The 27,947-nt window shown below is 34.1% G+C and overlaps 1 protein-coding gene across 3 annotated transcripts in view; it reads left to right on the forward strand.

Annotated features, from left to right (window-relative positions):
• Positions 1-27,947, forward strand: part of IQCM (IQ motif containing M) — a 363,621-nt gene that overhangs the window by 207,441 nt on the left and 128,233 nt on the right. For 2 of the 3 annotated variants that reach the window (XM_076010594.1, XM_012783746.2), the window contains one exon: positions 1,552-1,686. In XM_076010594.1, the coding sequence (XP_075866709.1) occupies positions 1,552-1,686 (135 nt within the window). The remainder of the gene's footprint in view (positions 1-1,551; positions 1,687-27,947) is intronic. The other variant, XM_076010595.1, reaches the window with a different exon arrangement.

Genomic DNA, 27,947 nt, shown 5'->3' on the forward strand with positions numbered 1-27,947 from the left:
CTGGGTTTTTATCCATCAACTCCAGTGGTTTAGGGACACTCCAGTGGAAGTCTTAATTCCATGGCACATCTGGCTTGCTGCACAGGTGGGTAGAGTGAAGTCCTGCAGCCACAGTGAGCCCTTAGGCAATGGAATGCAGATATTGGCACTTGAAGTCAAGTCAGCATGCACAGAAATGTAAGGGACAAGGACATACGGACAGGGCACCAAAAGAAACTGCTCTAGTTTGCTTATTTGAAAAAAGAGAAAAAGTCATAGGTATACTAAATATGAATTTACATTTATTTATTTTACTGCTGTGTTTCAGGAGCTGGAAAAACTACTCATATTTAGGGAATCACTAAACATTTCTTGAATTTGTTGATGTCTCATGAATGTCTCCCTTGACTCAATGAATGAATGAATGGATAGAAAATTGAAATCCATATGGTTGAGTGTGGGGATGATATAACTTATGTTAGAAACCATTCTGGTGCCCTTTGTTATTGAGAACCCATATTTCAGAGCTTAACCTTTAATTAGGCAGTCCCTGTCATGCTGTAAATCAGGCGTCCTCAAACTGCGGCCCACGGGCCAGATGCGGGCCACCTAGCACATTTATCTGGCCCTCCGGGTGTTTTTGCCACTGCTGTCTATCCTACTTAGCAGCCGACTGGTCCCGGGCCCACAGTGCACACTTTTCAACGGTCTGAGGGACAGTGAACTGGCCCCCTGTTTAAAAAGTTTGAGGATCCCTGCTGTAAATGCTAACAATCAGCTTCATGGGGTTAATCCAACACACTTCAGAGTGGAGACTCTTTTTGAAAAGAAGAAATTAATTATTTATGGAAAACTGCACTTACAAACTGTATGCATCAATTCTGTTGCTCATTGTTTAACTCCTATCTAATGTCAAGTATGGGAGATAGGTGACAGGTGACCCAACTGAGTGGTTTTCTGTAGTAGTCCTGAGCCAGGAATGGCAAAATGCCTTAAACTAAAAAGTAGCAGTACATTAAGTTAGCAAGCAAAAAGTAGACATTTCCCCCATTAGGGGTCAACTCAGTCCAAAGTGGAGTCACCAATTCCAATAGTTATAAAGTGCGTAGAATCCAAAAAGAGGTGAGGAAAAGTAGAGGAGCTGATAAATAATGAACACTGAAATGGATCAGCAGGAGTCAGGCTGTCAGAAATCTTGACATTAAAGCTAATTCTTACCATGTGGGTTCAATGTTGATGTATATAGGGTATATGGTCAATTGTCAAGAAACCAGGATAGAAGATGCCAGTGTTCTTCTTGGGGAATTAAGTCCAGATTTCACTACTGCAGAACATGGGATGATAGGGGGAGGAGCACATCCACTTCCTTCTGACCTTCATCAGGAGGTTGACTTAGTGCCAGTCTAGTCATGGAGGCTTATTGGCAGATATGAAAATAAAGCTGGAGTTAAAGTTTCTTCAAATCCAGATGAACCCTTTAGGTGTACTTGGTATATTATTTATTTGTAAAGAATATATATATATATATATATATATACACACATATATTTGTTTATCTTTTTGTTCTTTTAGTCTATGAAACAATGTTTGCTAAGAGAGAAGATTGGAAAGGAATAGAAAGAGGTGAGCTCCTTAAGTTCTTCAATGACTGTGGTCATTTCCCAACCCAGAAACAAATTGATGATATCTGTGACCTGGTCCCTCAAGGTGAGTAGTTTCTCATTTCTTTTCTTCTTTTTTCCTTCTTTTCCTTTATACTTCCTTCTTTTCTCTCTCCCTATTTTCTTCTCTTACTCCCTTCTTTTCTTACTAAATTTGTTTTATAATCTCTTTCCTCAAATATCTTTATATCTGATATTAATATATATGAAGAAAGAAATTTAAACAGTAGTTTAAAAGAAGTTAATACAGTAAAGGGTTTTTTTTTTTGAGGAAGAGAGAGGTGGTTTTAACTTTTTATAGATTTTAAATATATTTTTGATATAAAATAAAACAATTTATGACTAGCTGAGTATATTTTACATTAGTGTATTTTGAATACCGATGCTAAGAAGCTTTCGCCTGGACAGATTTGATACTGAAGAATATGTCAAGTTAAAATTTCTTTTTTTTTTTTTTTTTTTTGAGACAGAGTCTCACTCTGTTGCCCAGGCTAGAGTGCCTTGGCATCAGGCTAGCTCACAGCAACCTCAAACTCCTGGGCTCAAGCAATCTTTCTGCTTCAGCCTCCTGAGTAGCTGGGACTATAGGCATGTGCCACCATGCCCGGCTAATTTTTTTTCTATATATTTTTAGTTGGCCAATTAATTTCTTTCTATTTTTAGTAGAGATGGATTCTTGCTCTTGCTCAGGCTGGTCTGGAACTCCTGACCTTGAGCGATCCGCCTGCCTTGGCCTCCCAGAGTGCTAGGATTACAGGCGTGAGCCACCGCGCCCAGGTGTCAAGTTTAAATTATAAACATTGCAAGCTCTTTCGATACAATGGACATTTACAGTTAGAAAATCATTTCTTTTATGAACAGTACATAAATGAAAGGCTAGTGTTATATAAGAATACTTAATAATTTAAATGTAGGAATATTTCTCTCTTTACTAAAGACTAGTAAGGGACTGGAGATTGTCACCAGGCTGTATGAAATCCCAATGAATTTTTAATTCTTCTTAGATTTTCTCCCCTCCCAGCTTTATTGAAGTATAATTGACAAATTAAAATTGTTTATCTTCAAGGTATACCATGTGCTGATTTGAGATACATATACATTGTGTAATGATTATCACAATGTAATTAGTCAATACATCTGTCACCATCCATAGTTATCATGTATGCGTGTTGAAGGCACTTATAATCTACCTTTTTAGCAAAGTTCAAGTATACAATACAGTATTACTTACTACAGTCACCATGCTGTAGCAGATCCCCAGAACTTATTTGTCTTTCTAATGACAGTTTGAATGCTTTCACTAACATCTCCCCAGTTTTCCCACCACCTAGCCCCTGACAACCACTGTTCTACTGTCTGCTTCTATAAGATTAACTTTTTAAGATTCCACATATAAGTGAGATTATACTGTGTTTGTCTTTCTGTGTCTGGCTTATTTTAATTAGTGTAATGTCCTCCAGGTTCATCATTGTTGTCACAAATGGTGGAATTTCCTTCTTTTATAAGGCTGAAGAGTATTCCTTTGGATATTACATTTTCTTTATCCATTCATCCATTGTTAGACACTTAGGTTGATTCCATATCTTGGCTATTGTGAATAGAGCTGCAATGAATATTGGGGTGCAGATATCTCTTTGACAAACTGATTTCATGTTCTTTGGATATATACCTAGGAGTAGGATTGTTGGTAGTTGTGTTTTTAGTTGTTTGAGAAACTTCCATACTATTTACATAATGGCTGTACCAATCTACATTCCCACCAACAGCATACAAGGGTTTCTTTTTCTCCACATCCTGACCAACACTTGTGATCTCTTACCTTTTGGATAATAGCTATCATAACAGATATGAGGTGAGATTTCATTATGGTTTTGATTTGCATTGGTGAATAGTGATGTTGAGTAATTTTTCATATACCTGTTGGACATTTGCATGTTTTCTTTGGAAAATATCTATTAAGATTCAAGTCTCATTTTAAATTGTGTTATTATTATTATTGTTATTAGCTATTAAGTTGTATGAATTTCTTATTTATTTTGGATATTAACCCCATATCAGATATATAGTTTGCAAATATATTCTCCCATTCTGTATGTTGCCTTTTCATTTTGTTATTTCCTTTGTTGTGTAGAAGCTTTTTAGTTTGATGTAGTTCTTCTATTTGTTGTTTTGTTTTGTTTTGCTTCTGTTGCCTGTGCTTTTGGTGTCATATCCAAAAAACTATTACCAAGACTCATTATAAAGGAGCTTTTATGTTTTATTCTAGAAATTTAACAGTTTTAGACTTTGAATTTAAGTATTTAATACATTTTGAGTTAATTTTTGTATATTGTATAAGACAAGGGTCCAATTTCATTCTTTTGCATATGGATATCAAGTTTTCTCAACACCGTTTGTTGAAGAGACTATCCTTTCCCAATTGTGTATTCTTAACACCCTTGTCAAGGTCGGTACATGTGTGGTTTTATTTCTTGGCTCACTATTCTGTTCCATTGATCTATTTGTCTGTTTTTAATGCTTGCACCAGACTGTTTTGAATACTACAGCTTTGTAATATAGTTTGAAATCAGTAAATGTGATGCCTCTGGCTTCATTCTTTCTCAAGATTAATTTGGTTATTCAGGGTCTTTTGTGGTTCCATATGAATTTTAGTTGTTTTTTTTTTTCCTAAAGTGCCATTGGAATTTTGATAGGGATTGCATTGAATCTGTAGGTAACTATGGGTAGTATGGACATTTTAACAATATTAATTATTCTAATCCATGATCACAGGATGACTTTCCATTTATCTGTGTCTTCAGTTTCTTTCATCAATGTCTTAGGGTTTTCAGTGTACAGATCTTTTATTTTCTTGGTTAAATATATTCCTAAGTATTTTATTTTCTTTGATGCTATTGTTAATGGTAATTGTTTTATAAATTTCTTTATCAGATAATTTTTTGTTAATGTAGTGAAATACAACTGATTTTTGAATGTTAATTTTTCTTTCTATTTCTATACAGTAATGCTATGGCCTTCTACCATGTTTAGAGATGATGTGTCCACAGTTTAATCAAGAAGAAATAGTAAATGAATAAAATAAAACAATTCAGGACCTTTTTATAACATAGGAAATATGTTTATAATATATAAAAAATATTTATAACATACTAGTAGGAAGGTGTGAGTAAAGTCACAATGGAAAGGTTAGAGCTTCATTGTATGTTTGAGGTTCTCTTCCTCCATTCTTAGTGCAAATTTACCCAATTCTTTACCTATAGACTTTGTTTTGCTATTGCTGTATTCCTAGTACCTAAAACAATTTTTTAGACTTTGATAAATATTTGTTCCCTTATTGCAGAAATATTTAGAACACTTTGGACTTCAGGAGTTATGAGTAGGCTGTTTGTTCAAGTGAATTTTCCTAATGATAAAAATATTCAATGTTATATAAAATTTGGAAAATATAGAAACAAAATTTCTAAGAAATATTATTAACATTGTATATATATCTTTCTAGTTTTTTCTGTGCATTTGACATTATTTGTAAAAAAATTTATCGTTTGAACATCTAATTTTTTTTTTTTGCTTAACAATACTTATAAGTTTCTAAGCTATAATTATCTTTTACAACTTTATTTATGACAGAGTAATGACCTATCTTATGGGTATTCTATAATGTATTTACTGTTGCACATTTGTTTTCATTTTTTTATAATAATAATGAAATTTAAAAAGTTAAATGCAGCAAAATATAATGAATCTTACAGCAACATATATAGTTCTAGTAATTTAAAATATATATTATTTCAAATTAACAATTTCATATGGATAGTTTTCTTGGCTGATTATTTTAGAGTATATCATACTGATTTAGATTTAGAGCATGGTTCTGGAGTTAGCTTGCCTGGGTTTAATTTCCTGCTCTACCACTTACTGGCTCTCTGTCTTTGGACAGGTTATTTATCCTTTCTATGCCTTATTTTTCTCAGCTATAAAAGAAAGATAATATCTAAGTTAATGGAGTGTTGTGAGGCTTAAATAAAATAATTCATGTAAAACATGTGGTCCATTATAAGTGCTCAATAAATGTTTGTTATTATTCGTAAATAATTTTATATAATATTTTTTAAATGTTTAAATATTGAACCCAAGTATATAATGACTCATTTTTATAGAGATTTGGTTTCCACCCATATCACCTCTTTTGATCATCATAATGATCTGTGTACCAGAAGAGGTGATATGTTCATTTATACTCATTTTATAGATGAGAGAGCCGAGGCTTAGGAAGAAACTTTTCTAAGCTCATTGACAGAGCTGGAACTTCAGCCCTGTTCTCTTCATGTCAAGGTCAACACTTTTTACATTTTATTGTGTGGAGACATTTTAAAAATCAATATTACGAAACATAATTATATGATGGTTGAAACATTTTTGATAGCAAGGGCTGCCTTTTATTCATTTTTCACAGACTAGCTCAATGCCTTGCAATAAAGTAGGTTTTCTGTAAATGATTGAGTCTGTTCAAATTCTTATTAAAACTAGAATTTTCAAAACTAAACTTAGTTTAAAAACATTATTTTCAATGTAATATATAGGATTTGGAAGCTTTCCTTTATAGAAAGGTGCACTCCAACATAATTTAAAAACTATGCCTAGTTATATTGATCCATCTAGTTAAAAAAAATCTTATGGTGAATAGGAAACTTTCATTTCAAATGGAGGAGATTTTCTAAACTAATGAAAAGAAAACAAAATGTATAGGAAGAGGAGCTAAATTAATGGATTTCTATTGGATTCTGGTATATATTCCATTTTTAGGAAAGTCTGATTTTATGCATTTTAGATTGTTAGTCATCTTCATTCATACTGACTTCTTTGATTGTGTATAATAGCTCCAGATGTGCAACCTACGCCTTTTTTCATCTGGTAGAATATTTCACCTAACGCACATGTAGTTAATTCAATTGATTAACTTTTTCAATGTATGACACCAAGTGGGTCACATTCCTAAAACTGTCTGTATGTCTTCAGGTATTTTTAGCTTCTCTTTTTGTTTTCATTCTTTATTCTTATCACTATGGTAACAAAAAAATTTGTGACTGAGGACATGATTTTTGCCTAAAAATCGTCCTTTGGGAGAATGAAGCAACCTTGGGCTGCATGTATAGGCAGACTTTAAAAGCTGCAAACTGTGCAAACATAAAAACCTTTACTTGATATTCATTTAAATCCCAACAAATGAGACTAATTAATAGAATAGCATATCTGAAAGTAAGGAAAATAATGCATTGTGGTTCTGTCTCATCTATTCACAAATCTGGCTAATCTTTAGCAGTTTGAACTTTGAAGGTCTTCCAGTATTTTTCCAACATGTAAATAGAACTTTTAATTTTTTTCTGCAATTAAAGTGATTAGAAAACTCAATAATGAAGATAAGTCCATATTTAGTGTGGAGCCTTAGACAAAAATCTTAAAATCAAAAGCATGAAAGCTACTTATATATTTTTTAACCTAAAATTTCCTATGCATCTGAAGAAACTATGATGTGAGATATCATGTGAATTATTTTAGGCTCCTTGACTAGTTGGTGGCAAACTGTAGTATATCCTGGGTCTGCTGTTCCTCAGAACACAGCTTTGTCCACCACATGCAGACAATGCTGCATTTTGTGCTACATTATCAAGATGTGGCTTTCTATTATTAAATGGGGAACATATACTGATTTTCTGTTAAAATTTTTTCACATGAACAAGCACTCTAACAATGAAGTTTTAATTACACAAAAAGGAGTTAAAAGGATTTTTAAAAGATAGTAGAGGATTCTAGGGTATAAGACATGAGTCTAGCAAATTCTGATGGCAAAAGAATGCAAAAGTATCAGAGGTAACATGTTGTAACAGCATTAAACAACTTCTAAAAATGAAACTTAACACATTGTTATTATAAAACATTTTGAAAATATATATTAAAAACAAAAAGTGAAATGAAAAATACTGGCAATTTTATGTTTGAGAATGGCCTGAGGCTACTGAGTAGAGGTCAGCTAGAATACGTAGCCAGGTCTTTTATGGATCGTATAAGTGCTACCATTTACATTTGAAGAATTTATCTGCCAATTTATCTTCTTTATTAATGTAATAACAATGTCATCACACCATACATAGGTGGCTGGTACAAATCTCAGTCCATGAACTCACTGTTTTTCTATAAGGACTTACTTTTTATTTCTAACCTCCATCTACCAGAAATTTAATTTCAGGAAATTTGGCTTTTCATTGTATTTTTCTGACGTTGTTGCTAAATAAAGGTGGAGGGTAGTCAATCTGTACTTTTACTCTTAGCTCCGGGCAACCACTGATCTTTTTTCTGTTCCTAGCTATTTGCAATTTCTGGAAATCTCTTATAAATAGAATCATATAATGTATAGTCTACTGCAACTGGCTTTTTTCACTTAACAATGTTTTCGAGATTCATCCATGTTGTAGCATGCATCATTACTTCATTTCTTCTTATTGCTGAATAGTATTCCATTGTATGGATAAGCCACATTTTGTTCACCTGTTCATCTGTTGATGGACACTTGGATTGTTTCCACCTTTTTGTTATTATGAATAATGCTGCTATGCACTTCTCATTGTGATTTTAATTTGCATTTTTCTGATAATGATGATATTGAGCATCTTTTCATGTGTATATTAGACATTTGTTTATCTTCTATAGAGAAGTGTATTCAAAACTTTTGCATTTTGTTTCAGTTGAGTTTTATATTCTTATTATTGAATTATTAGATTTCTATTATAGATACAAATTCTTTATCAGATATATAATTTGTAATTATTTTTTTCCCAGTCCCTGGAATATCTTTCCATTTCCTTATTGGCATGTCTGACAAGTGTATTGTTAATTTTTATGAAATCTAATTCATTAATTTTTTTCTTTTCTGAGGTATGCTATTGATGTTATATCTAAGAAAATTTTGCCTACCATAAGATAATAAAGGTTCTCTTCTATGATTTTTCATAGAGCTTTAGTGATTTAGCTTGTACCTTTCAGTCTATGGTTCATTTTCTTCCAACCTAGTTTCATGTTTGAATATAAACTATTTTTTTTATAGGCAGCATAGAGCTTAATCTTGCTTTTTAAAAATCACAGTCTGATAAGCCCTATCATTTGTTTAGAGTTTTTAGTTCATTCACATTTGGTACAATGATTGATATAGTTGGATTTATGTCTCTTATTGTTGCTGTTTGTTTTCTGTATGATTCATTTTTTGTCTCCATGTTCCTCCTTTACTGCCTTCTTTTGAATTTTTTTTTTTAATTTTTATTTTTTTAATTTTTTTTTTATTTTGGCATATTATGGGGGTACAGATTTTAAGGTTTCAATAAATGCCCATTTCCCCCCCTCCCCCCAAAAGTCTGAGTCTCCATCATGACCATCCCCCAGATGGTGCACATCTCACTCATTATGTATGTATATACCCGCCCCCCTCCCCCCTCCCACCTCCCCAATACCCTATTACTGTAGCACCTATGTGTCCACTTAGGTGCTACTCATTCTTTTGAATTTTCTACAGATATTTTTAGTGCACCATAATAATGATACCATGAGTTTTTAAACTCCATTTTAAAAATTATTTTTTAGTGGTTGCTCAAGAGATTATAATATGTATCTTAGTTTATCACAATATTGTTTGGATTTATACCAAAATTATTCCAGTTAAATATATAATAGTAATTTCACTTCAGTATAGCTCTATGTCACCCTCCTCCTTTGTGCTATTATTGTCATATATACTACATATAAAATTTATAATCATAGCAATATAGTTTTATAATTATATTTTTATGTAATCATGCATTTTTTAAAGGAGTTAAGAGAAGAAATATGAAAATATATTTTATACAGTTTTTTATATATCTGAATACATTTACCATTTCCTTTACTCTTTATTATTTCTCTGGATATGAGTTACTGTCTGGTGTCTTTTTCTTTCAGCAAATCTTTAAAATTTTTTTTTATTTTAGCGTATTATGGGGGTACAAGTGTTAAGGTTACATATATTGCCCATGCCCTCCTTCCCCCTTGAGTAAGAGCTTCAAGCATGTCCATCCCCCAAGCGTTGCACATCTTACTCATTGTGGTTGTATATACCCATTCTTCCTCCTCCCTCCCACCCTCTCGACACCTGATAAATGTTACTCCTATATGTCCACTTAGGAGTTGAGCCATTAATAGCAATTTGCTGGTGAGTACATGTGGTGCTGGTTTTTCCATTCTTGAGATACTTCACTTAGTAGAATGGTTTCCAGCTGTATCCAGGAATATACAAGAGGTGCTATATCACCATTGTTTCTTAACACTGAGTAGTATTCCATGGTATACATATACCACATTTTTATTAATCCACTCATGAATGGATGGGCACTTGGGTTGTTTCCACAGCTTTGCAATTGTGAATTGTGCTGCTATAAACATTCGAATGCATGTGTCTTTTTCATAAAGTGACTTTTGATCTTTTGGGTAGATGCCCAGTAGTGGAATTGCTGGATCAAATGGTAGATCTGCTTGTATCACTTTGAGGTATCTCCATATTGCTTTCCACAGAGCTTGAACTAGTTTGCAGTCCCACCAGCAGTGTAGGAGTGTTCCTATCTCTCCACATCTATGCCAGCATTTGTTGTTTGGGGACTTTTTGATAAAGGCCATTCTCACTGGAGTTAAGTGATATCTCATTGTGGTTTTGATTTGCATTTCCCTGATGATTAGAGATGTTGAGCATTTTTTCATATGTTTGTTGGCCATTCTTCTGTCTTCTTTAGAAAAGTTTCTGTTCATGTCCTTTGCCCATTTTTTGATAGGGTTGTTTGATTTTTTCTTGCTGATTTTCCTGAGTTCTAAATAGATTCTAGTTATCAGCCCTTTATCAGATGTGTAGCTTGCAAAAATTTTCTCCCATTCTGTGGGTTGTCTGTTTGCTCTCTTGACAGTTTCTTTGGCTGTGCAGAAGCCTTTTAATTTGATCAGGTACCATTTGTTTATTTTTGTTGCTGTTGTGATTGCCTTTGGGGTCTTCTTCATAAATTCTTTGCCTAGGCCAATGTCTAGAAGAGTATTTCCAACATTTTCCTCTAGAATTCTAATAGTTTCACACCTAAGGTTCAAGTCTGTTACCCAGTGAATTCTTTTAATCTCTTTAATTCTGGAAATGTCTTTATCACCTTGATTTTTGAAGAACAGTTTTGCTGGATATAAAATTCTTGGCTGACAATTTTATTTTCTAGTCAATACTTTGAATATATCCTACCACTGCCTTCTGACCGCCATTCATTCTGATGGAAAATCAGGCATTAACCTTATTTTTGTTCCCTTGTGTACAATGCGTGATTTTTCTGTTTTTGTTTTCAAGATTATGTCTTTGTTTTTGTCTTTTAGCATGTTGGCTATATTGTGTCTAGATGTGAATCACTTTCCGTTTGTTTGTCATACTCAGGCTTCATTGAAATTTTGGGGTCTATAAATTAATGTATTTCATCAAATTTGGCAATTTTTTCAGCCAAATATTTTTTCCATATCTTTATTTCTCTTTCCTTTCCTTCTATAACTCTCATCACACTTATATCAGTATACTTAAAGTTGTTCCAGAAGTCTGTGATGCTGTTTATTTATTTTTTAAATCTTTGTTTTATTCTTCAAATTGGATAATATCTATTGATCTATCATCAAATTCACTATTTCTTTCTTTTGCCTTTTAAAATATGTTTCTTGAGACCATTTTGTGAATTTTTATTTCATTATTGTATTTTTCAACTCTAGAATACATTTAGCTTCATTTTATTTATTCTATTTCTCTTGATAATTCTGTTCTTGTATAATATTTATTGTATTTTATTTTAATCCTTTAAATATATGTTAATTATTTCAACATATTTATAATAGCATCTTTGAGGTCTTTGCTGAATGTAACAGCTCAATTCTCTCAGAGTACATCTTTATTCACTGCTTATTTTCCTGAGTATGGGTCACATTTTTCTATTTCTTTGCATATCTCAGTTTTTTTGTTATTATTGAATACTAGACATTTTAGATACTATATTGTTGCAACTGTGGATTCTTCCTCCTACGTGAAGGGTTTATTTATTTATTTAGTAACTTGCCTGGACTTAATATGTGGAATCTGATCTGTGTCCTCTTTGGTGATCCATTATTCATTTCTCTGCTCAGTTATTGCTTTAATTCTTATTTTTTACAGTGGCTTCTCCAAGGGTCATCTCCAAATCTGCATAATTTAGTGGTCAGCCAATGCCTGGGCAGAGCATTTACTCAAGCACCTTAAACTCTTCATGTTTACACCTTCTATCTATGGCTCTGCATGTGGGTTGGAGTTGCCTCAACTCAGTCCCAACTCAGACTATACATAAGGCCAGTGGAGCTGCAGATTTTTTCCATTTATCACTTACCACACTTGTTATATATATTGTCAATGTCAATGGCTGTAGGTTTTCTCCCACCAATTCAAATCAATTCAGCTTCATATAATGGCTGACTATGAGAAAACGGTCCTGATTTTAGGCATATCAATATTGGTCCAGATCTTCATATCCTTGTCATAAGTCAATTCAGTAGAGCCCTAAGACATAGAGATCTACATTTGTTTACTTGAGAAGAACAGAATTCTCAAAAGTATGGAGGCAGGTAAATGAGTAGAATTCTTAGGATAAAATCAGATAATCAGAAATGAGGCAATAAATATGATTTAGACATGTGGTTAGTATTAGAAAACTCTGGTGCCTATCTTAATATCTAAGCAATAAAAATATTCCTTTTATTATCATCTCCACTTCATAAATGAAATGAATCTCCCGAAGTGTTTTGTCATGAAGTTCTTTAGCAGGATTTGAAGTATTTGTGTTATGCAACACTGGATGACTTGAGAAGTGTTTGATATTTTTCTCTTCTGTCTGTAGGATCTTTTGCTAGGGTTCCATTGATCTATAGACTCTATGTGTTACAAGTGTGTAAAGGTTTTGGCAGGGTGTCTACAGCCTCTGTATAGCAGGATGCCATTTTTATGGTATTTAGTAGGTATTCTATAATGCTTTCAGCTATGTGAAAGGTAAAAGCACATTCTCTTTTCTGGTTGATAATTTCAGGGATAAGTCATAAAGTGAAAGGAAATGTGTAAGAGCATACTGATGTATACTTTCCTTGGTTGAGGTAACCCAGAATCTTTTTTGATGAAATTGTTGTTTGCAAATATATTCAACAAACATCTTTTGAGCATTTAATATGTGCTGTGAAATGTAATATGGTTCAAATATCTCAGAGTCCCCATAATAACTGGAGGGACATACACATATATAGCTAGATGAATACAATGTTGCCAGTGCTTAGGCATTCACACATATATCAAGTGCTAAAATGATACAGATATTAATTATGTGTTCAATTTGGAGATCAAGGAAGGTATTAGAGAGTGTTTAATACTTGAGTTAATCATTGTAGGACAAGTTAACTAGATAAGAAAAGAAAGAAAGGTTTAACACATAAAAGAGAGATCACATGCAAAGCAAATTAGAATTTTCAAGGCAGCTGGTAACACGAAATAGGGGGAAGTCTGTGTCTACTGGATGGGTAACTGGAGAGGGGTACCATGTTACTAAAACTGCTGTCTAAAAGGTGCCATGTCATTAATTGAGATCCAGTTGATTGTGGTTGCTTTTCCCTGCAGGATTCTTACTGTTTTGAGTCTCTTATTCACCTATCATCTGCCTATTGGGAATGCTTGTTTGCAAATATACAACACAAATTAGATTTTGGGCATAAATCAGTATTGTATAGGTAGAAGCTATTTAAACACTTTACCCTAGAGCTGAATACCCCTGAATAAACTAGAGACCAAACCTTAGAGGCAAAGAGCAATCCTGAAAGATTTGTCTATCATCACCTTGCTTTAGCTACCTAATCCAAGCAGCTACTCCTAAAATTCTGCCTGCTCTCTCCCTGAGTACTTTTTAAAGATGGTTTTTGACATATGGTCTCATCTTACATAATTTAACTCTATTAATGGCTGCTTTCACCTTAGCAATGGCTGTGCAAAGCCTATTAAAGCCCCTGGGAATGATCCGCCTCTTTCCATTCTATCCTACAATCATGTGAGTTGTTACTCCAATTAGTGAGTTACCCTAATTAGCCATTCTGTATTTTTTTAAACCTTTGAGTCTTTTGTTATTTGGGTTGAAATATTTGTACCATAAGCTGCACAGAGAATCTGATTAAATTTTGTAATATTACTTAACACCAGTTATTCTTCTAAAGTCTGTTTTCTTTAAGTAGAAAATAACCATCTTTAAGAAACAGCAGGAACAGCAGGGGTTTGAGAATGGTGTAACTTCAATAAAGGTATAATTACTTTCATAAGTCTGTTAGAGAGCAAGGCTTTAGGCTCCTTTTGTTAGATCACCGTTTATTAAGATTACACACCCAGTATTCCTAACATGCAGAGATCCACTAGCAAGTCTTTGTTTTATATGGTTAAATGACTATAATAACAGGGATATAACTTCTTTGGTTATATTTATATTATATTTATAATTATATTATCTATTTATATTATAGAATAACTTTGCTGTGCAGGTCTCTGATAAATGAAGGAAACATTAATATAAAATATTTTATCACAAATTCTTATGAAATGTAAAATTTTGATATAATTATTTCAACATCATAAATATAGCATTAAAGATTTTTTTTTTCTTTCTGGCATTTCTCATGGTCCAGATTCTTGTTAATTCCTACAGTGAAGTGAAAACTTCCAAAGGATTTAAAGTAGTTTTCAACTCTTCATAGTCATAATAAGTTTTGCAGTTCTCACTCAGTCTGCTTCTTAAGTCAGCTTTAGTAATAAGAATTTTCTAGTATTTCTAAATCAAGCTTTAAAAAGAGATTATGCTTTGCTCAGTGATGCAACATGATGCTTTCATGCTGTGAAGACTATCATGCACTATATAAATTATTACTGGTATTCAAATGAAAGCTTATGGGTTCAGATTTGTAAAACCAAGCCTCTTGCTGGAAGCTGCCAGTTTGGCAACATAGAAGCCAATTGTTTAAGCTGAAAGCTTGTTTTCTTACCTCTAGAGCTGTGATGTGTCCATAAGAGTTTCATTGGGGTATTTTGATTTCCAAAATTTAAAACTCTGTTTTTACATTAAAATCAACATGGGAATACTGTGCTGTAGCCAAGTGTATAATAAGTCATGCTAGCTTATAATAGGAGATGTTTATAGGGGCCTGCTTCTTGGGGTTTAGTTTTTCAGGCATTAATGTAAATATCTCATGTCCCTACTATGAAGATATTGGGTTTTTATTCTTTAGAAATATTCCTGCCAACGATTCCTTATCTATAAATGCTTAAATGTTTTTGGTATGATGGACAAAATGTTCTTCCAGCTGATGTTCAGCAGTTTGGATATAGAGGACATGATTTTCATATACATGTTCATATGCACTTGTCATCTTTTGAGATAAACAGGTATACACATATAAGCACATTTGCATAGCATGTGCAATATAGTTATTAATAACTGCCTATAATAAAGGCAGATATCAGAACCTTCTCTTTATCTCTTTTTTTTTGGTGGAGTTTAATTCATAGCATGAATCAGAAAAGACACAAAATTGAATGTCCACTCAATTTATTGTGCATGTTTTCTAGCCTTGAGATTTACATTTAAGATTAAACACCAACTTAACTAGTGGCTCTTAACAATGTTTCATAACATATTCTTGTTTTAAATAAGTTGGAGAGTATGTACCAAATAATTTGATTCTAAGAAAGTTAAAGTACCTAGATTTTTTAGGTAAGAAATAAATTTAAATGGATTAAAAGATAATTCCTGTAACATCACTCTCACTCAGGGAATTCTAAAGACAAAAAAAAAAAAAACTTTATCAAAAACCTAGTGTATTTAAGTTTTCTTTTATATTTTTAGTAATATTTTATTAATTTTTTATTCAGACAGATCTTATAAATCTTTTGCTTTTGTTATTTCTAAGTATCTTAGTTTTTTGTTGCTGTTGGGAAATGAAAGATATTCAATTACCTGTAATGTTTCTTAAGTTGGGTGCTGGATACATAGGTGATTTTTTAAACAAATTTTTTGTATGTCTGAAATACTTCAAAATAAAATTTTAAATATTCTGTAGTGCCTTCCTATCACATGTAGAATAAAATTCCAAACTCCTAACTAATGATACATCTTCTACATTTCTGACTCCCCTTACCCTTTTCCCTTTGCTCGTTCCACTCCAATCAGGCTAATGATTTGACTTTTTTAAAATATACTAAATTCTTTGTACTTTCTGGTTCTTTTATTTATTAATAGAATTTTCTTTCCACATGGCTCACTTTGTAAGAGTTTTACCCACATCTCTTCTTCAGTATCAGTTGCTCATAAAAGCCTTTAGTGACTTTCCTCTCTGAAATAGCTCACTGTCCGTCCACTGCCCTCTGCCCTCTGCCTTCTGTCTCCTTTATAATTATTTCCTTTCATTCCACTTATAAGTACCTGATACTATACTACAGGTTTGTTTGTTTATTTGTTTATTGCCTATCTCCTCCACTAGCCTGTTGATCTCCAATATGGCAGGGACCTTATCTTTCTTGTTCACTGTGACCCTGTTTGTAGAATAGAACCTTGCATATAGAAAGGAGGGGAGAGATGGTGTAACCAGCCACAGCAGAATGGACACATGCCAGTGCTCAAGTAAGACACGTGAAAGAAAAATGTTCCCTATTTTCCTATAAAATTAGTGGAGTAGGAAAAAATAAAAAAGGTAGCATATGCCCATAGTCTTAGAAATGATAAAAAATAAATGATTCTGTCTCTTTTTTTTCTTATTGTAGGGCAAAGAAAGACAGTTACCTTTTAGAAAAAGCCTGTCCCTCTCAGAACTTTCCAAAACTCTGTCAGAAAAGCCTGTGGAGATTCTGTAGAATTGCTTGGATGATACTTTCTTATTTGTGAGTGTTCTGTTTGGTGTGTTGAGGGATATGATTTCAAATATGAGGCATCTCTTGTAGATCTTTTGCAAATGTGTCATTGTATAGGTTTCTTTCTGGCCCCTGGCATCATGCCAGATCACCTTTGTGTACTAGACTAATGGACACTTCGTTCTTGTGTTTTTTTGTTTGTGTGTTGTTTTTTATTTTTTGCCCCATGCATAATTTTTATTTCTTTTTGTTAAATTTCAAAGTATTACAGGGTACACATGTTTTTAGTTACATTGATAGATTTTGAAATGCTTGAGTCATGGTTAAAAGTGTGCCTGTCACCCTGATAGTGTTCATTGTACTCATTAGGTAGGTTTTCTCCCATCCCCTCCTTCCCCCACCCACCTGCTTAATTTCCATTGAGTTTTACTTGCCTCTATGCACATGTGTGTTCATCAGTCAGTTCCAATTTAATAGCAAGTACATGTCATGTTTGTTTTTCCATTCTTTAGATGCTTCACTTAGGATAATGGTCCCCAGTTCCATCCATATTATTGCAAAAGAGATTAAGTCATCCTTCTCTATGGCTGAGTAGTATTCTATAGTACACATATACCACATTTTGTTAATCCACTCATGAACTGATGGGCATTTGGGTTGATTCTACATCTTTGCAATTGTGAATTGTGTTACAATAAACATTAAAGTACAGGTGTCTTTTTGATAAACTGATGACTTTCCTTTTAGTAAATACCCAGTAGTGGAATTGCAGGATCAAATAGTAGGTCTACTTTTAGTTCTTTGAGGAACCTCCATACTTTTTTCCATAGAGGTTGTACTGATTTGCAGTCCCACCAAAAGTGTGTAAGTGTTCCTTTGTCTCTGCATCCATGCCAGCATATATTGTTTTTGGCCTTTTTAATAAAAGCCATTCTGACTGGGATACACCATTCTGACTGTGCTTTTAACTTGCATTTCCCTGATGATTTGTGACATTGAGCATTTTTAAATATGTTTCTTGGTCATTTATCTATCTTCTTTTGGAAGCTTCTGCTCATACCTTTCACCCACTTTTTAATGGGGTTGTTTGAATTTTTCTTGCTGTTTTGTTTGAGTTCTTTATAGATTCAGGTTATTAGCCCTTCATCATTTGAATAGCTTGTGAATATTTTCTCCCACTCTGTAGGTTGTCTGTTTGCTCTGTTGATTATTTCCATGGTTGTGCAGAAGCTTTTTAATTTAATCAAGTCCTATTTATTTATTTTTTATGTTGCTATGATTGCCATTAGGGTCTTCTTTATAAATTCTTTGCCTAGGCTGGTGTCTAGAAGAGTTTTTTCAACATTTTCTTGCCAACATTTTCTTCTAGAATTCTTATGGTTTCATGCCTTACATTTAAGTCCTTTATCCATATTGAATTAATTTTTATGAGTGGTGAGGTTTATGGATCCTGTTCCATTCTTCTGCATGTGGTGTCCAATTTTTCCAGCACCATTTATTGCGTACAGATTCTTTTCCCAGTGTATATTGTTGCCTGCTTTATCAAAGATCAGTTTGCTGTACATGCATGGTTTTATGTCTGGGTTCTCTGTTCTGTCACAGTGGTCTATGTCTTTATTTTTGTGCTTATACTATGCTGTTTTTATTACTATAGCCTTATAGTATAGTTTGAAGTCTGGTAACATGGTGCCTTCAATTTGTTCCTTTTGCTTAAGATTGCTTTGGTTATTTGGGCTCTTTACTGGTTCCAAATGAAATATAGAATTATTTTTTCTAGATCTGTGAAATATGATGTTGGTATTTTGATGGGGATTGCATTGGTGCTGCTTGTGAGTAAGAACTGATCACGCCCTGCATGATTGAGTCAGTAGATGCTGTGGAGAGCATGCAAATTGACCTCCCTGCCAGTAGGTGGTAATTGCTGGAAGATACAAGTCGAGTGTTGTCTTGGGCCCTGTGACTGGCTCTAGTCCCTCAGGAGAACGCTTTGAATGTAACAGGTGGTGGATTTGGGCCTGGAACTCCCAGGTGAGCTCTTATTCTCTGCCAAAACAGAGGCAGATTGGGGAATATGGCTGGATGGGGCCAGGTAGGGTGAGCTCTCCCTCAGACTCCACAAGAGCTGGCAAGGTAGCTGTTTCAGCACAGGTCAAAGGTCTGCCCCCAGCTTCTGAGTTAAGTTGCCAGTGAGCGACTGAAGTAGTCCCACCCTCCCAGAAAGTCTGATTGTCGAGGTGGGGCCATCTGAGATCCACAGTCTGGATGTCAGGAGCAGGTTTCACTCTTCTCCCCTGTCCCCTGGTCCATGCTTTCCCTCTGCCAACTGCCAGCAGGCAGGAGCTCAAACTAGCTGAGTTCCCCTAGGATTGTGCTGCAGACTAGGAAGCTTCCCCACCCTGGCCTGGGCTGAGAACATGGCTTTCCTGTGGGGGCAGTGGTGCTCCACGAGTGTGCTGCAGCTGGGACCCACACTGCACTCTTCTCTCAGTTCTGCCTACATGGCTCCCTTGCCTCCTGAGACTAGGTCACAAGTCTCCCTTCTGTGCCCCCAAGTAACATGATCAATACCTGGGGGTACAGGATCTGGCTTTCAGGGCTGTCCTTGGGTACCCGAAGATCAATCTCTGACCATGCCAGGAAGAACCATGTTGGTCCCAAGTTGCCTATGAGGTGGTTAAGCAAGTTTGATGTCCCTCCGCTTCAGGGTGTGCCCTGCTCTGATGGAGCCATCCTGCAAGCAGGACCAGGGAGGGCCAGTGAGCAGACAGCTCAGAGTCTGAGCTTCCCTTGGTCTCTGCAGGACCTTAAGAGAAAACGTTTGAGCCCTGCTATCTGTAGAAGCCTTAGTATAGTGGCTCAATTGTCTCTCTCAGCAGCCAAGAGTGGAGGAGGGGAAGGAGGAGAAATAGAATCTGCATAGAGGAAAGTCCATACACTGGTCATCTCTTTCCCTCCCTCTGGAAGTCAGCCTGCACAGAATTTCTGGGCTCTGGGGTCATGCAGATTCTCCAGGACACCCTGGGCCCCTGTGCCTCCTGCAGTCTGGGCCAGAGTTGGGAAATGTTTGTGTGGGAATGAACAAAAGAAAACCTGAGTAGTTGAAGCCCCCTGGAGAGAACAAAGGTGCACAGTGGGTAGTGAAGCAAAATGGCACAAACCATCCCAGCTGTCGTCTGTGGTGATGGGAAGTGCCTCAGTGGGGCTGGGAACCTGGTGCTTTGTTCACAAGAAGCTCTTAATTCATGGGTGGCAGGAGCTTTTGGGTTTGTCGGGTAGACTTACCCGACCTACAGCAGGTCAGGAACCCGCTGACTATCAGAGATGTGAGGGATGGGTGGCAGGAGCTTTTGGGTTTGTCGGGTAGACCCACCTGACCTACAGCAGGTCAGGAACCCACTGACTATCAGAGATGTGAGGGATGGAGAAATAAACCGCTCCACCTACCCTTTTCACTGAGCTTCAAGCCTCTTGGGGATTTATCTCTGCTGATATTTTGCTCCTTGTTCTGGTCCTAAATTAGTTCCTGTGGAGTCTCCTGTAGGTTCTGGCACCTTTCTCTCAGAATTACACCTAATCTGTGTTTGTTTGTTGTATATTTTTTCTCTTTCATCTAAAACTTTTCTTTGTTACTGAGATGCTCTGGAAGCTGGTGTCTCTGGTTAGCCATCTTGAATCTCTGTAGTTTATGTATTGTTTTTAAGGTTTTAAAAGTGAAAACAGCTTTCATATATCCTGAGGCCTTATCAATACAGGCAAATTCAAATGGTTTTCTGCAATGATCTAGGAAACTGGGGACATACTTGCATAGTCAGTCAAGTATGAGTCACCCAGCAAAAGGGAAAGTTGGGAGGGGATTAATTCACATTAGGATTCAAATAATTGAGGTGATAGAGCAGCTGGCCCTGCTGTCAGGCAGAGCTACTCTCTTATGTGGCCAAGAATGAGCCTTCAATGACCAGCTATGTTAATCAGACACCTGCTATAAACAATGTGTTCATGGGAAAGTTAATAAAGAGTACCAGGCCAGGGTCTGTTATGAGTCAGCAGAAATGGACTGTTTAATCAGAGAAAATGTTTAAATATTTAAAAGGAGCATTATTCTTATTGTTAAAATAAAACAGAACAGTGGCTAGTATGCACTCTCCTCTGAGGAGTCTACTTCTATTAGTGCTGCATATTATGAATTTTTAAAGCTGGTGTCTGCCAGCTTAAAACCAAGAAATTATTACACATTTTTAAGAGTTTCTGATGACAAATGCATGGAAATTAAAATATAGTTTTATTTTACCAGTACATCTAGTAAATTTCATTTCTGTTTTTCATAGTCTACTGTAAGCACTTGGTCATTTTCTTTTGCCTTTTTGCATGCTCAGGATTAGCACATTTAAAGAAGGTTGATAAATATTTGTTGAAGGAAAGAAGGGAGGGAGAAAGAGATGGAGAAGGGGTAGAGAGAAAGAGAGAGAGAGGAAAGCAGGAAAGAATGTCAGAAGGAAAGAAGGAAGCACACAATGAGTGATGATTATAGTACTTACGAATTTTTGTTTAGGGTAAAACATGCAGAGTTTACAAAGATGGAGAAAAATATTTTTTCAAATGTCTATTTTATAATCTTTTCTTGCCATTTAAAATGAGTTAGAGAGTAGTTTACTCAGAGTGGGCATATCACACACATCCCTAAGAGGTAAAACTTATGTTACTTCCTAAGAGGTGACTTCATTCATGTTACTATATAGAACAAGGACAAAGAACTAAATAGTTCTTCATAAAATCATACCATATAGTAAATTTATTGTATTGATGCAAAGTTATAACTTACTCTATCATTGATGATCCTGAGTACTTTTCCACTTGAATTCCAGTATTGTCAATTTATATTGAATAGATACGTGATGTGTGGAAGTTTTTCTTAGGAATGTTTCTAAAATATCCTTGCAAATAAGTTCCAAATGTTTCTAGTCCCTCATTCCCCAGAAAAGACATATGATAGTATATACATAGCACATAGAGCAAAGTAGCCCATACATTTTTAGGAATCTGTGCCTCTTCTTTTTCTCTACCTGAAGATTTTTGTAGTTTAAAATAGACTATGATGTTAACTGATTTACTGAAAATGAATGTGTATGTGTATCCATGTGTCTGCGTGTGTGTGTGTGTGTGTGTGTGTGTGTGTAGACAACATGATTGCCAGATACATCTTCATTGAATAGGTTGTTAGCATTTTTTTCATTCTTTTTACCTGGAAATAAATCTCTCTGATTTTCTTACCTGAATTAGGCCCCAGAAGGAACCTATCAGTGGTAAAGTACAGTATTAAGAGAAATTAGATGAATTTAATTTAGAATTTAGGATCTCATTTAAATTTCCCATTTTTTTTTGCATTGATACTCCCTCAGGACTAAGACACTGAGGTATGATACTATTTTTGCTGTTTCAATAATTTACTCAGTCCACTTGTCTATTCTATATCCTCTTGGATAGAGCTTGTTCTCTATGTATGTCTATGGAGACATACAGTTTTGTATACCTATCACGCATTCAGCAAATATTTATTGAGCATTCTATATGTCATATGCTATTCTAGGCTCCATGGGTATAATATGAATAAAGCAAATTTCCTGCCCTCTTGAAGCTTACATTGTACTGTAAGAGGAGATATATATATATATATATATATATATATATATATATATATAGTGATAATTGCTAGGAAGAAAACTAAAGCAAGGTAAGAAGATGGAGAGCAAGGTGAGGACTTTTTCATATGGGATGGCCAGGAAAATCCTTTTGAATAAGGTGGTATTTAAACAGGTACCATAAGGAAGAGAGGGAGGGAACCACACAGACGACTGTGTGAAGAATCAAGTTTCTAAGGCAGGAGTAGATATCAAGACACAGCAAGGAAGCCAGTGCAGCTGGAGCAGAGTGATCTAGGCAGAGTAGAAGGAAATGAAAGTAGAGCAGTCACCAATGACTAGATCATGGAAGACCTTGGAGGCTGCGTTAAACATTGGATCTTATTGTCAGTGTGGTAGACAGATTTTATTTGCTTTATGTTGCAAGACAGTTGCCATGACTGGTGTGTGAATGGATGGGGCACAAAAGTCGAAGCAAGGAGATTAGCTAGGAAGCTATTGCCATGGGGTCCCAATGAGAGAAGATGAAAGCTGGAACAAGGGGGCTTATAGTAGGGGGTGATGAGAATAGTTGGATTCAGGAAATTCTCAAGTGGAGCATTTTATAACCTTTTGGAGTCCTTGCAACTAAAAATTGGTCTATGTCAGAGATGTTCCTGTAGAGCTGTAGACTTTCAGTAATAGCATAAATCTTTATTCAGAGAACATAACAAAATCCCTATAGCATGTATTATGGCCTGTAGGAAAACACTACTGGTCTATGTCAATCAAAGTCTGAGATGGGATGCGAGCTTCCTGGTTTTATTAAAGGAATATGTCACTTACCAACCCAAGGGAAGTGAAATAAATATAAAAACTCAAAACCAGAACATTTGGCATGAAGAAACCTTTCTTTTAGAGTGTATTCTTCCTTCTCCAGTAATATTTGCTTTTAACAATGAATCTCACTCATTACATGTTATGATTGTATTTAATTTCTCTTTAATTTTGAGTTGTTACTTTTTCCATAATTAAAGAATATTTAATGTGGCACTTTCAGTGCAGCAGAATAAAAATGAATACTTTTACATCTAACACAAGAAATTATTCTTCATGGTCTTGTAAGATTCATCTTAAGCAGAATGCCATGCTTACTTCCGAGAGCTTCCACAGTGCAGTATACTCTGTCTGTCAAGTTATCTGATGGGTAGAAGTACGGACTGAGGGTCTAAACTATCTAAGACAAAACTGGGATGTAAGAAAGTTGTCTTAGGGACTTCCCCATCAACTTTGGTTCTCTCATGCTCATTTTCTCTACCCGGAATCCTCATTTTCATTTTCTGTTACCTGAATTCCTCAGGCTTTTTCTTTGCTAATTTACTCTTCTGCTTCAAGCATTTGATTCTCTCATGACCCACTTCTTCAAGGCTTTCTGAGGTAATTGGATAATTACCTTTTACCTCATTTTTTTCTGAGTGTGAGATAATTCACATTATTTAGTAATATCTGATAAGGCAGTGATGGATAGATAATATTATCCTTGCCATATAGAAAATATGTAATTTTATGGAACCCTTAAATGACTTAACTCAAAGGATTGATAAGTGATGATTGATAGAATGTTAAGCAAGGAAGCCTTTTGAGTTCTACATGGTGCTTCAGTTGAGAAAACTGAATATTACATTTAAAAATCAAGATAAACTCTCATGCAGATATCCAAGCGACATAGTTAAGTAACTGCTATGAACAAGTTGACTAAGAAGAAATACTGGGTGGATTGCTGATGTCAGAAAGAGGAAAGTGGTATTATTTTTTAAACATTCTTCTAGGAAATCACTAATTTTTTGTTCATATTGTTGTGTGGCTATTTTTATATTAATATAGCATGGCATAGAAGAAGCAAAGAGACCTGAATAAGATAGAACTATGTTTTAATTCTGGTTCCACCACTAACTAGCAGTATAATCTTAGGTAAATTCTCTTTTTGAGCCTTATTAACTCTGTGTAAGCTAGAATAATACTTACTGAGATTGATAGGTGCTTTATTCAGCTTAGGCTGTTTTTACAAAATACCATTGACTGAATGGCTTAAACAATAAGCATATATTTCTTACAGTTCTGGAAGCCCAGAAATCCAAGATCAAGGGGTTGACAGATTCAGTGTCTGGTGAGGGCTTTCTTCCTGAATTGCAGATGGCTGCCTTCTTGCTGCATCCTCACATGGCAGAGAGGAAGACCTCTTATCGCTTCCTTTTCTAATAAGGACACTAATTCCGTTCTGGAGGCTCCATTCTCATTACCCCATTTAAACCTAATTACTTCCCAAAGGCCCCACCTCCTAAATCAAATTGGGGGTCAGAATGTCAATATATGAATGGGGAGACACAAACATTTAGTCCATAACTAGGGGAATATATATTATATATAAAGCAACATAGCTACAGGTTCATAAATGTTAGTCACTTCACATTCTTTCTTATTTCTATTTGGGGAGAGGACTTAACTATTAAATCTGCTTTGTTAAGTGTGGCCAACACCATGCTTAGTTTAGTGCTTCCTACTTGATGGGAATGATAATCATGATCTTTTTATAGTAAGTAGATATGGTGATTCCTTTTTTGGTTTAGCATCACTATTATAATTTGGTTCCCGCTGAGATCAGATAGGAAAGTATTTTGGCATGTTACAATAATTCCCCTTGCTGTGCTGATCTATTATATAAATGTTCTGTGAATTAACTTATATGTAATTACTTTTTCTGAGAGGTTATAAAAATAAATAATAGAATCAATTATTTGCAAATTTTTATAATAAATGATTTCCTTAAAATTAAATATAACAGTCAGCAATAAGCAAAACATAGAAAAAATAAAAATAAAGTAAAAATTATGATGATTTTTTCTGGATACTAAGTCTTTGTACTTACAGTTTACATGTTCAAAATATTGCCATAAAAATATTTTTCATTAACTTTCCTATTCCAATGTTTACAAATGTGTTCAATCATCAAAACATCAGCTTGTTTTAGTTTTATTCAGAACATTTCATCATTATAATATTATTTAATTATTTATAAATTAAACATGGATTAGTCTCTCATGATGATTACATAGAGAAGTAGGTTTCATTTTGCTAGATTAAATTTTCATTTATGTAATGCAAGCAGGCTACAAACTATTTGAGGAAGAGCCATTTTTTTCATATTTGTATAGCTCTGAAATTTTCTAAATTTTTTCACATAAATATATTATTTATATCAAAAGCTTTTTTGATATAAATTCATATCAAAATTTTGATATTTATATCAAAAGCTTTTTTGATATAAATAATATATTATTGTAAAATTTAAAAAATTTCAGTGCTCTTCTTGCTTATACTCTCTTCTTGCTTTCATATGTATATGAAAGTATATATTTATGGCTATTATTAGCCAGTCTGGAATCATATTATATTCATTTCTATAAATCTTTTTTCACTTAACAATACATTTTCAGGGTCCTCTACCCTGAGGACTATAAGATCTTTGTGATATTCGTGATATGAATATACCTGTTTATTCAGTCATCCCCAGTTGATAAAAATTTGTTTTGCTTATAGTTTGGGGCTGTTAGAAACATCATTTTGTATTGATGCTTCTATTTCTATAAGACAGATTTCCAAAAAGTAAGGTTGTGGGATTAAAGGATATAAATATTCTAAATTTTGATTGATATTTACAGAATGATTATCAAGGAAGACTAACAATTCAAATTCCACAGCAAAATTCGAACACAACTTTTTTTTTTTCTAGATGGCCAGTGGCAGGTGTAATTGTGAATTTGATGGTGAAATTATTTACCCTTGCTTTAATTTACATTTCTCTATTTGTGACATTTAGTTAGTCTTCATATTTATATGGGTCTTCTGTGAATTGCCTGGTTATAAGTTTTGCCTATTTTTCTGTCTTGTCTTTGTCTTATTTGCTTTAATGTGCTTTTTATTTTATTGTATATGTTAATTCTTCAATTTGCCATATATTTTACAACCATTTACTAGTCATTTATGTTATCTTTTGTGATACAAAATCTTTAAATTTCTGTGTAATCAGTGTTTATTTACACCTTTATTTTATCTTTCTTGGTTAAAAAAGTTTTCCAAACTCCAAATTACACATAGAGCCTACTAATGTTTTCCTCTAAAATTATATTTTATATATGTTTAATAGATCTGAAATTTACATGTGAATGTGACATGACGAGGGGTCCAACTTTATTTTCTTCCAGATGGATATTTACTTATATCAACATCATTTACTAACTACCTTTTGACCACAAAATGAAACTACTTTTCTGTATATTAAATTTCCATATGTGCTTAGATCTACTTAAGGGCCCATTATTCTGTTATATTGATCTAAACATCTATTGTATTAAAGTTTTTATTAGGGATGACTGATTCAATCTATTGCCAGCTTAACACCTATTGACCACATGATTTTTGTTTTAATATTTTGATTTAATACATTTTATTAATAGATTTATTGACATTTTAATAAATAGTGGGAACCCTGTCTCTTTTAAGGTTAGGTAAAACTTAGGTAAGAACATTTGGTCCAGGTGCCTCTTTAAAGTGTCATTAATAGTGATCATTGATCACTATTTCAATCAATTTTACAGTAATTGCTTATTTAAATTTCCAATTTTTTTGATTAATAGTGGTAATTTATATTAGTTTTAGGAAATTATGCATTTCCTTTAGGTTTATGTGTGTAACAATTGTTTTTAATGTTGTCATATAATTTATTTTAATATTTTCTCTACAAATGGTTGCGTCTCTTTTCTCATTCTTATTGTCTTAAATATCTGTTCTCCTTTTTCTTTGACACTTGCAAGGGTTTTCTATGTTATTAGTCACTTCAAACCAAGAGAGTTTGGATTTATACTTTTACTTTTTATTTTCTTTTGCTTTAATATCAGCTTTTATCATTACTAATTTTATCTTTTGCTTATTTAATTATTTTAAACTTAAAGATAAGTGTTAAATTCTTTGATTTGTAGTTTTTTCCCTTAATGAGGGAACACAAAGCTATAAATTTGATCTAACTATAGCTTTAGCTGTCCTAATTGTTCTTATGTGAAGTATTCCTTTATCACTCCTCTCTAGTAGTGTATAATTTCAGTTTCTTTATGTTAAATATTTCTTTAATGAAGTATAAAGAAATATTTGTGCTCTTGATATACTCTAAAGAGCACAAATCTTAAGTATACAGCTGTGTGAATTTTACATATGTACACCTGTGTAACCACCACCCAGATCAACATATAGAACATCTGCATTGTCCCCAGAAGATTTCCTTATGCTTCCTCTTAGTTAATACACCACCCCAAGAGATAATGACTAAACTAAGTTGTATCATCATAGACCAATTTGAAAGCTTCATATAAGTGGAATAATATAGCACGAATGTACTCTTTTGTATCTGACTTCCTTCACTTTTAACATCTGTGGGAGTCATCTATGTTGTGTGTAACAGTATTTCATTTTTTAAAAATTATTGAATGGATCCTCATCATATGAATGTATCATAAATTATTAATTCTCTTGTTGATGGACATTTGGTTTATTTCCTGATCAGGATTATTAAACATAAAGTTGTTATGAACACTCTTGTACATATCTTTTTGTGGACATATACACTCATTTCTTTAGGATATATACTTAGGAATAGAATTC

Source organism: Microcebus murinus, chromosome 15, assembly GCF_040939455.1.
Source record: "Microcebus murinus isolate Inina chromosome 15, M.murinus_Inina_mat1.0, whole genome shotgun sequence".
Classification (NCBI taxonomy): Eukaryota; Metazoa; Chordata; class Mammalia; order Primates; family Cheirogaleidae; genus Microcebus; species Microcebus murinus.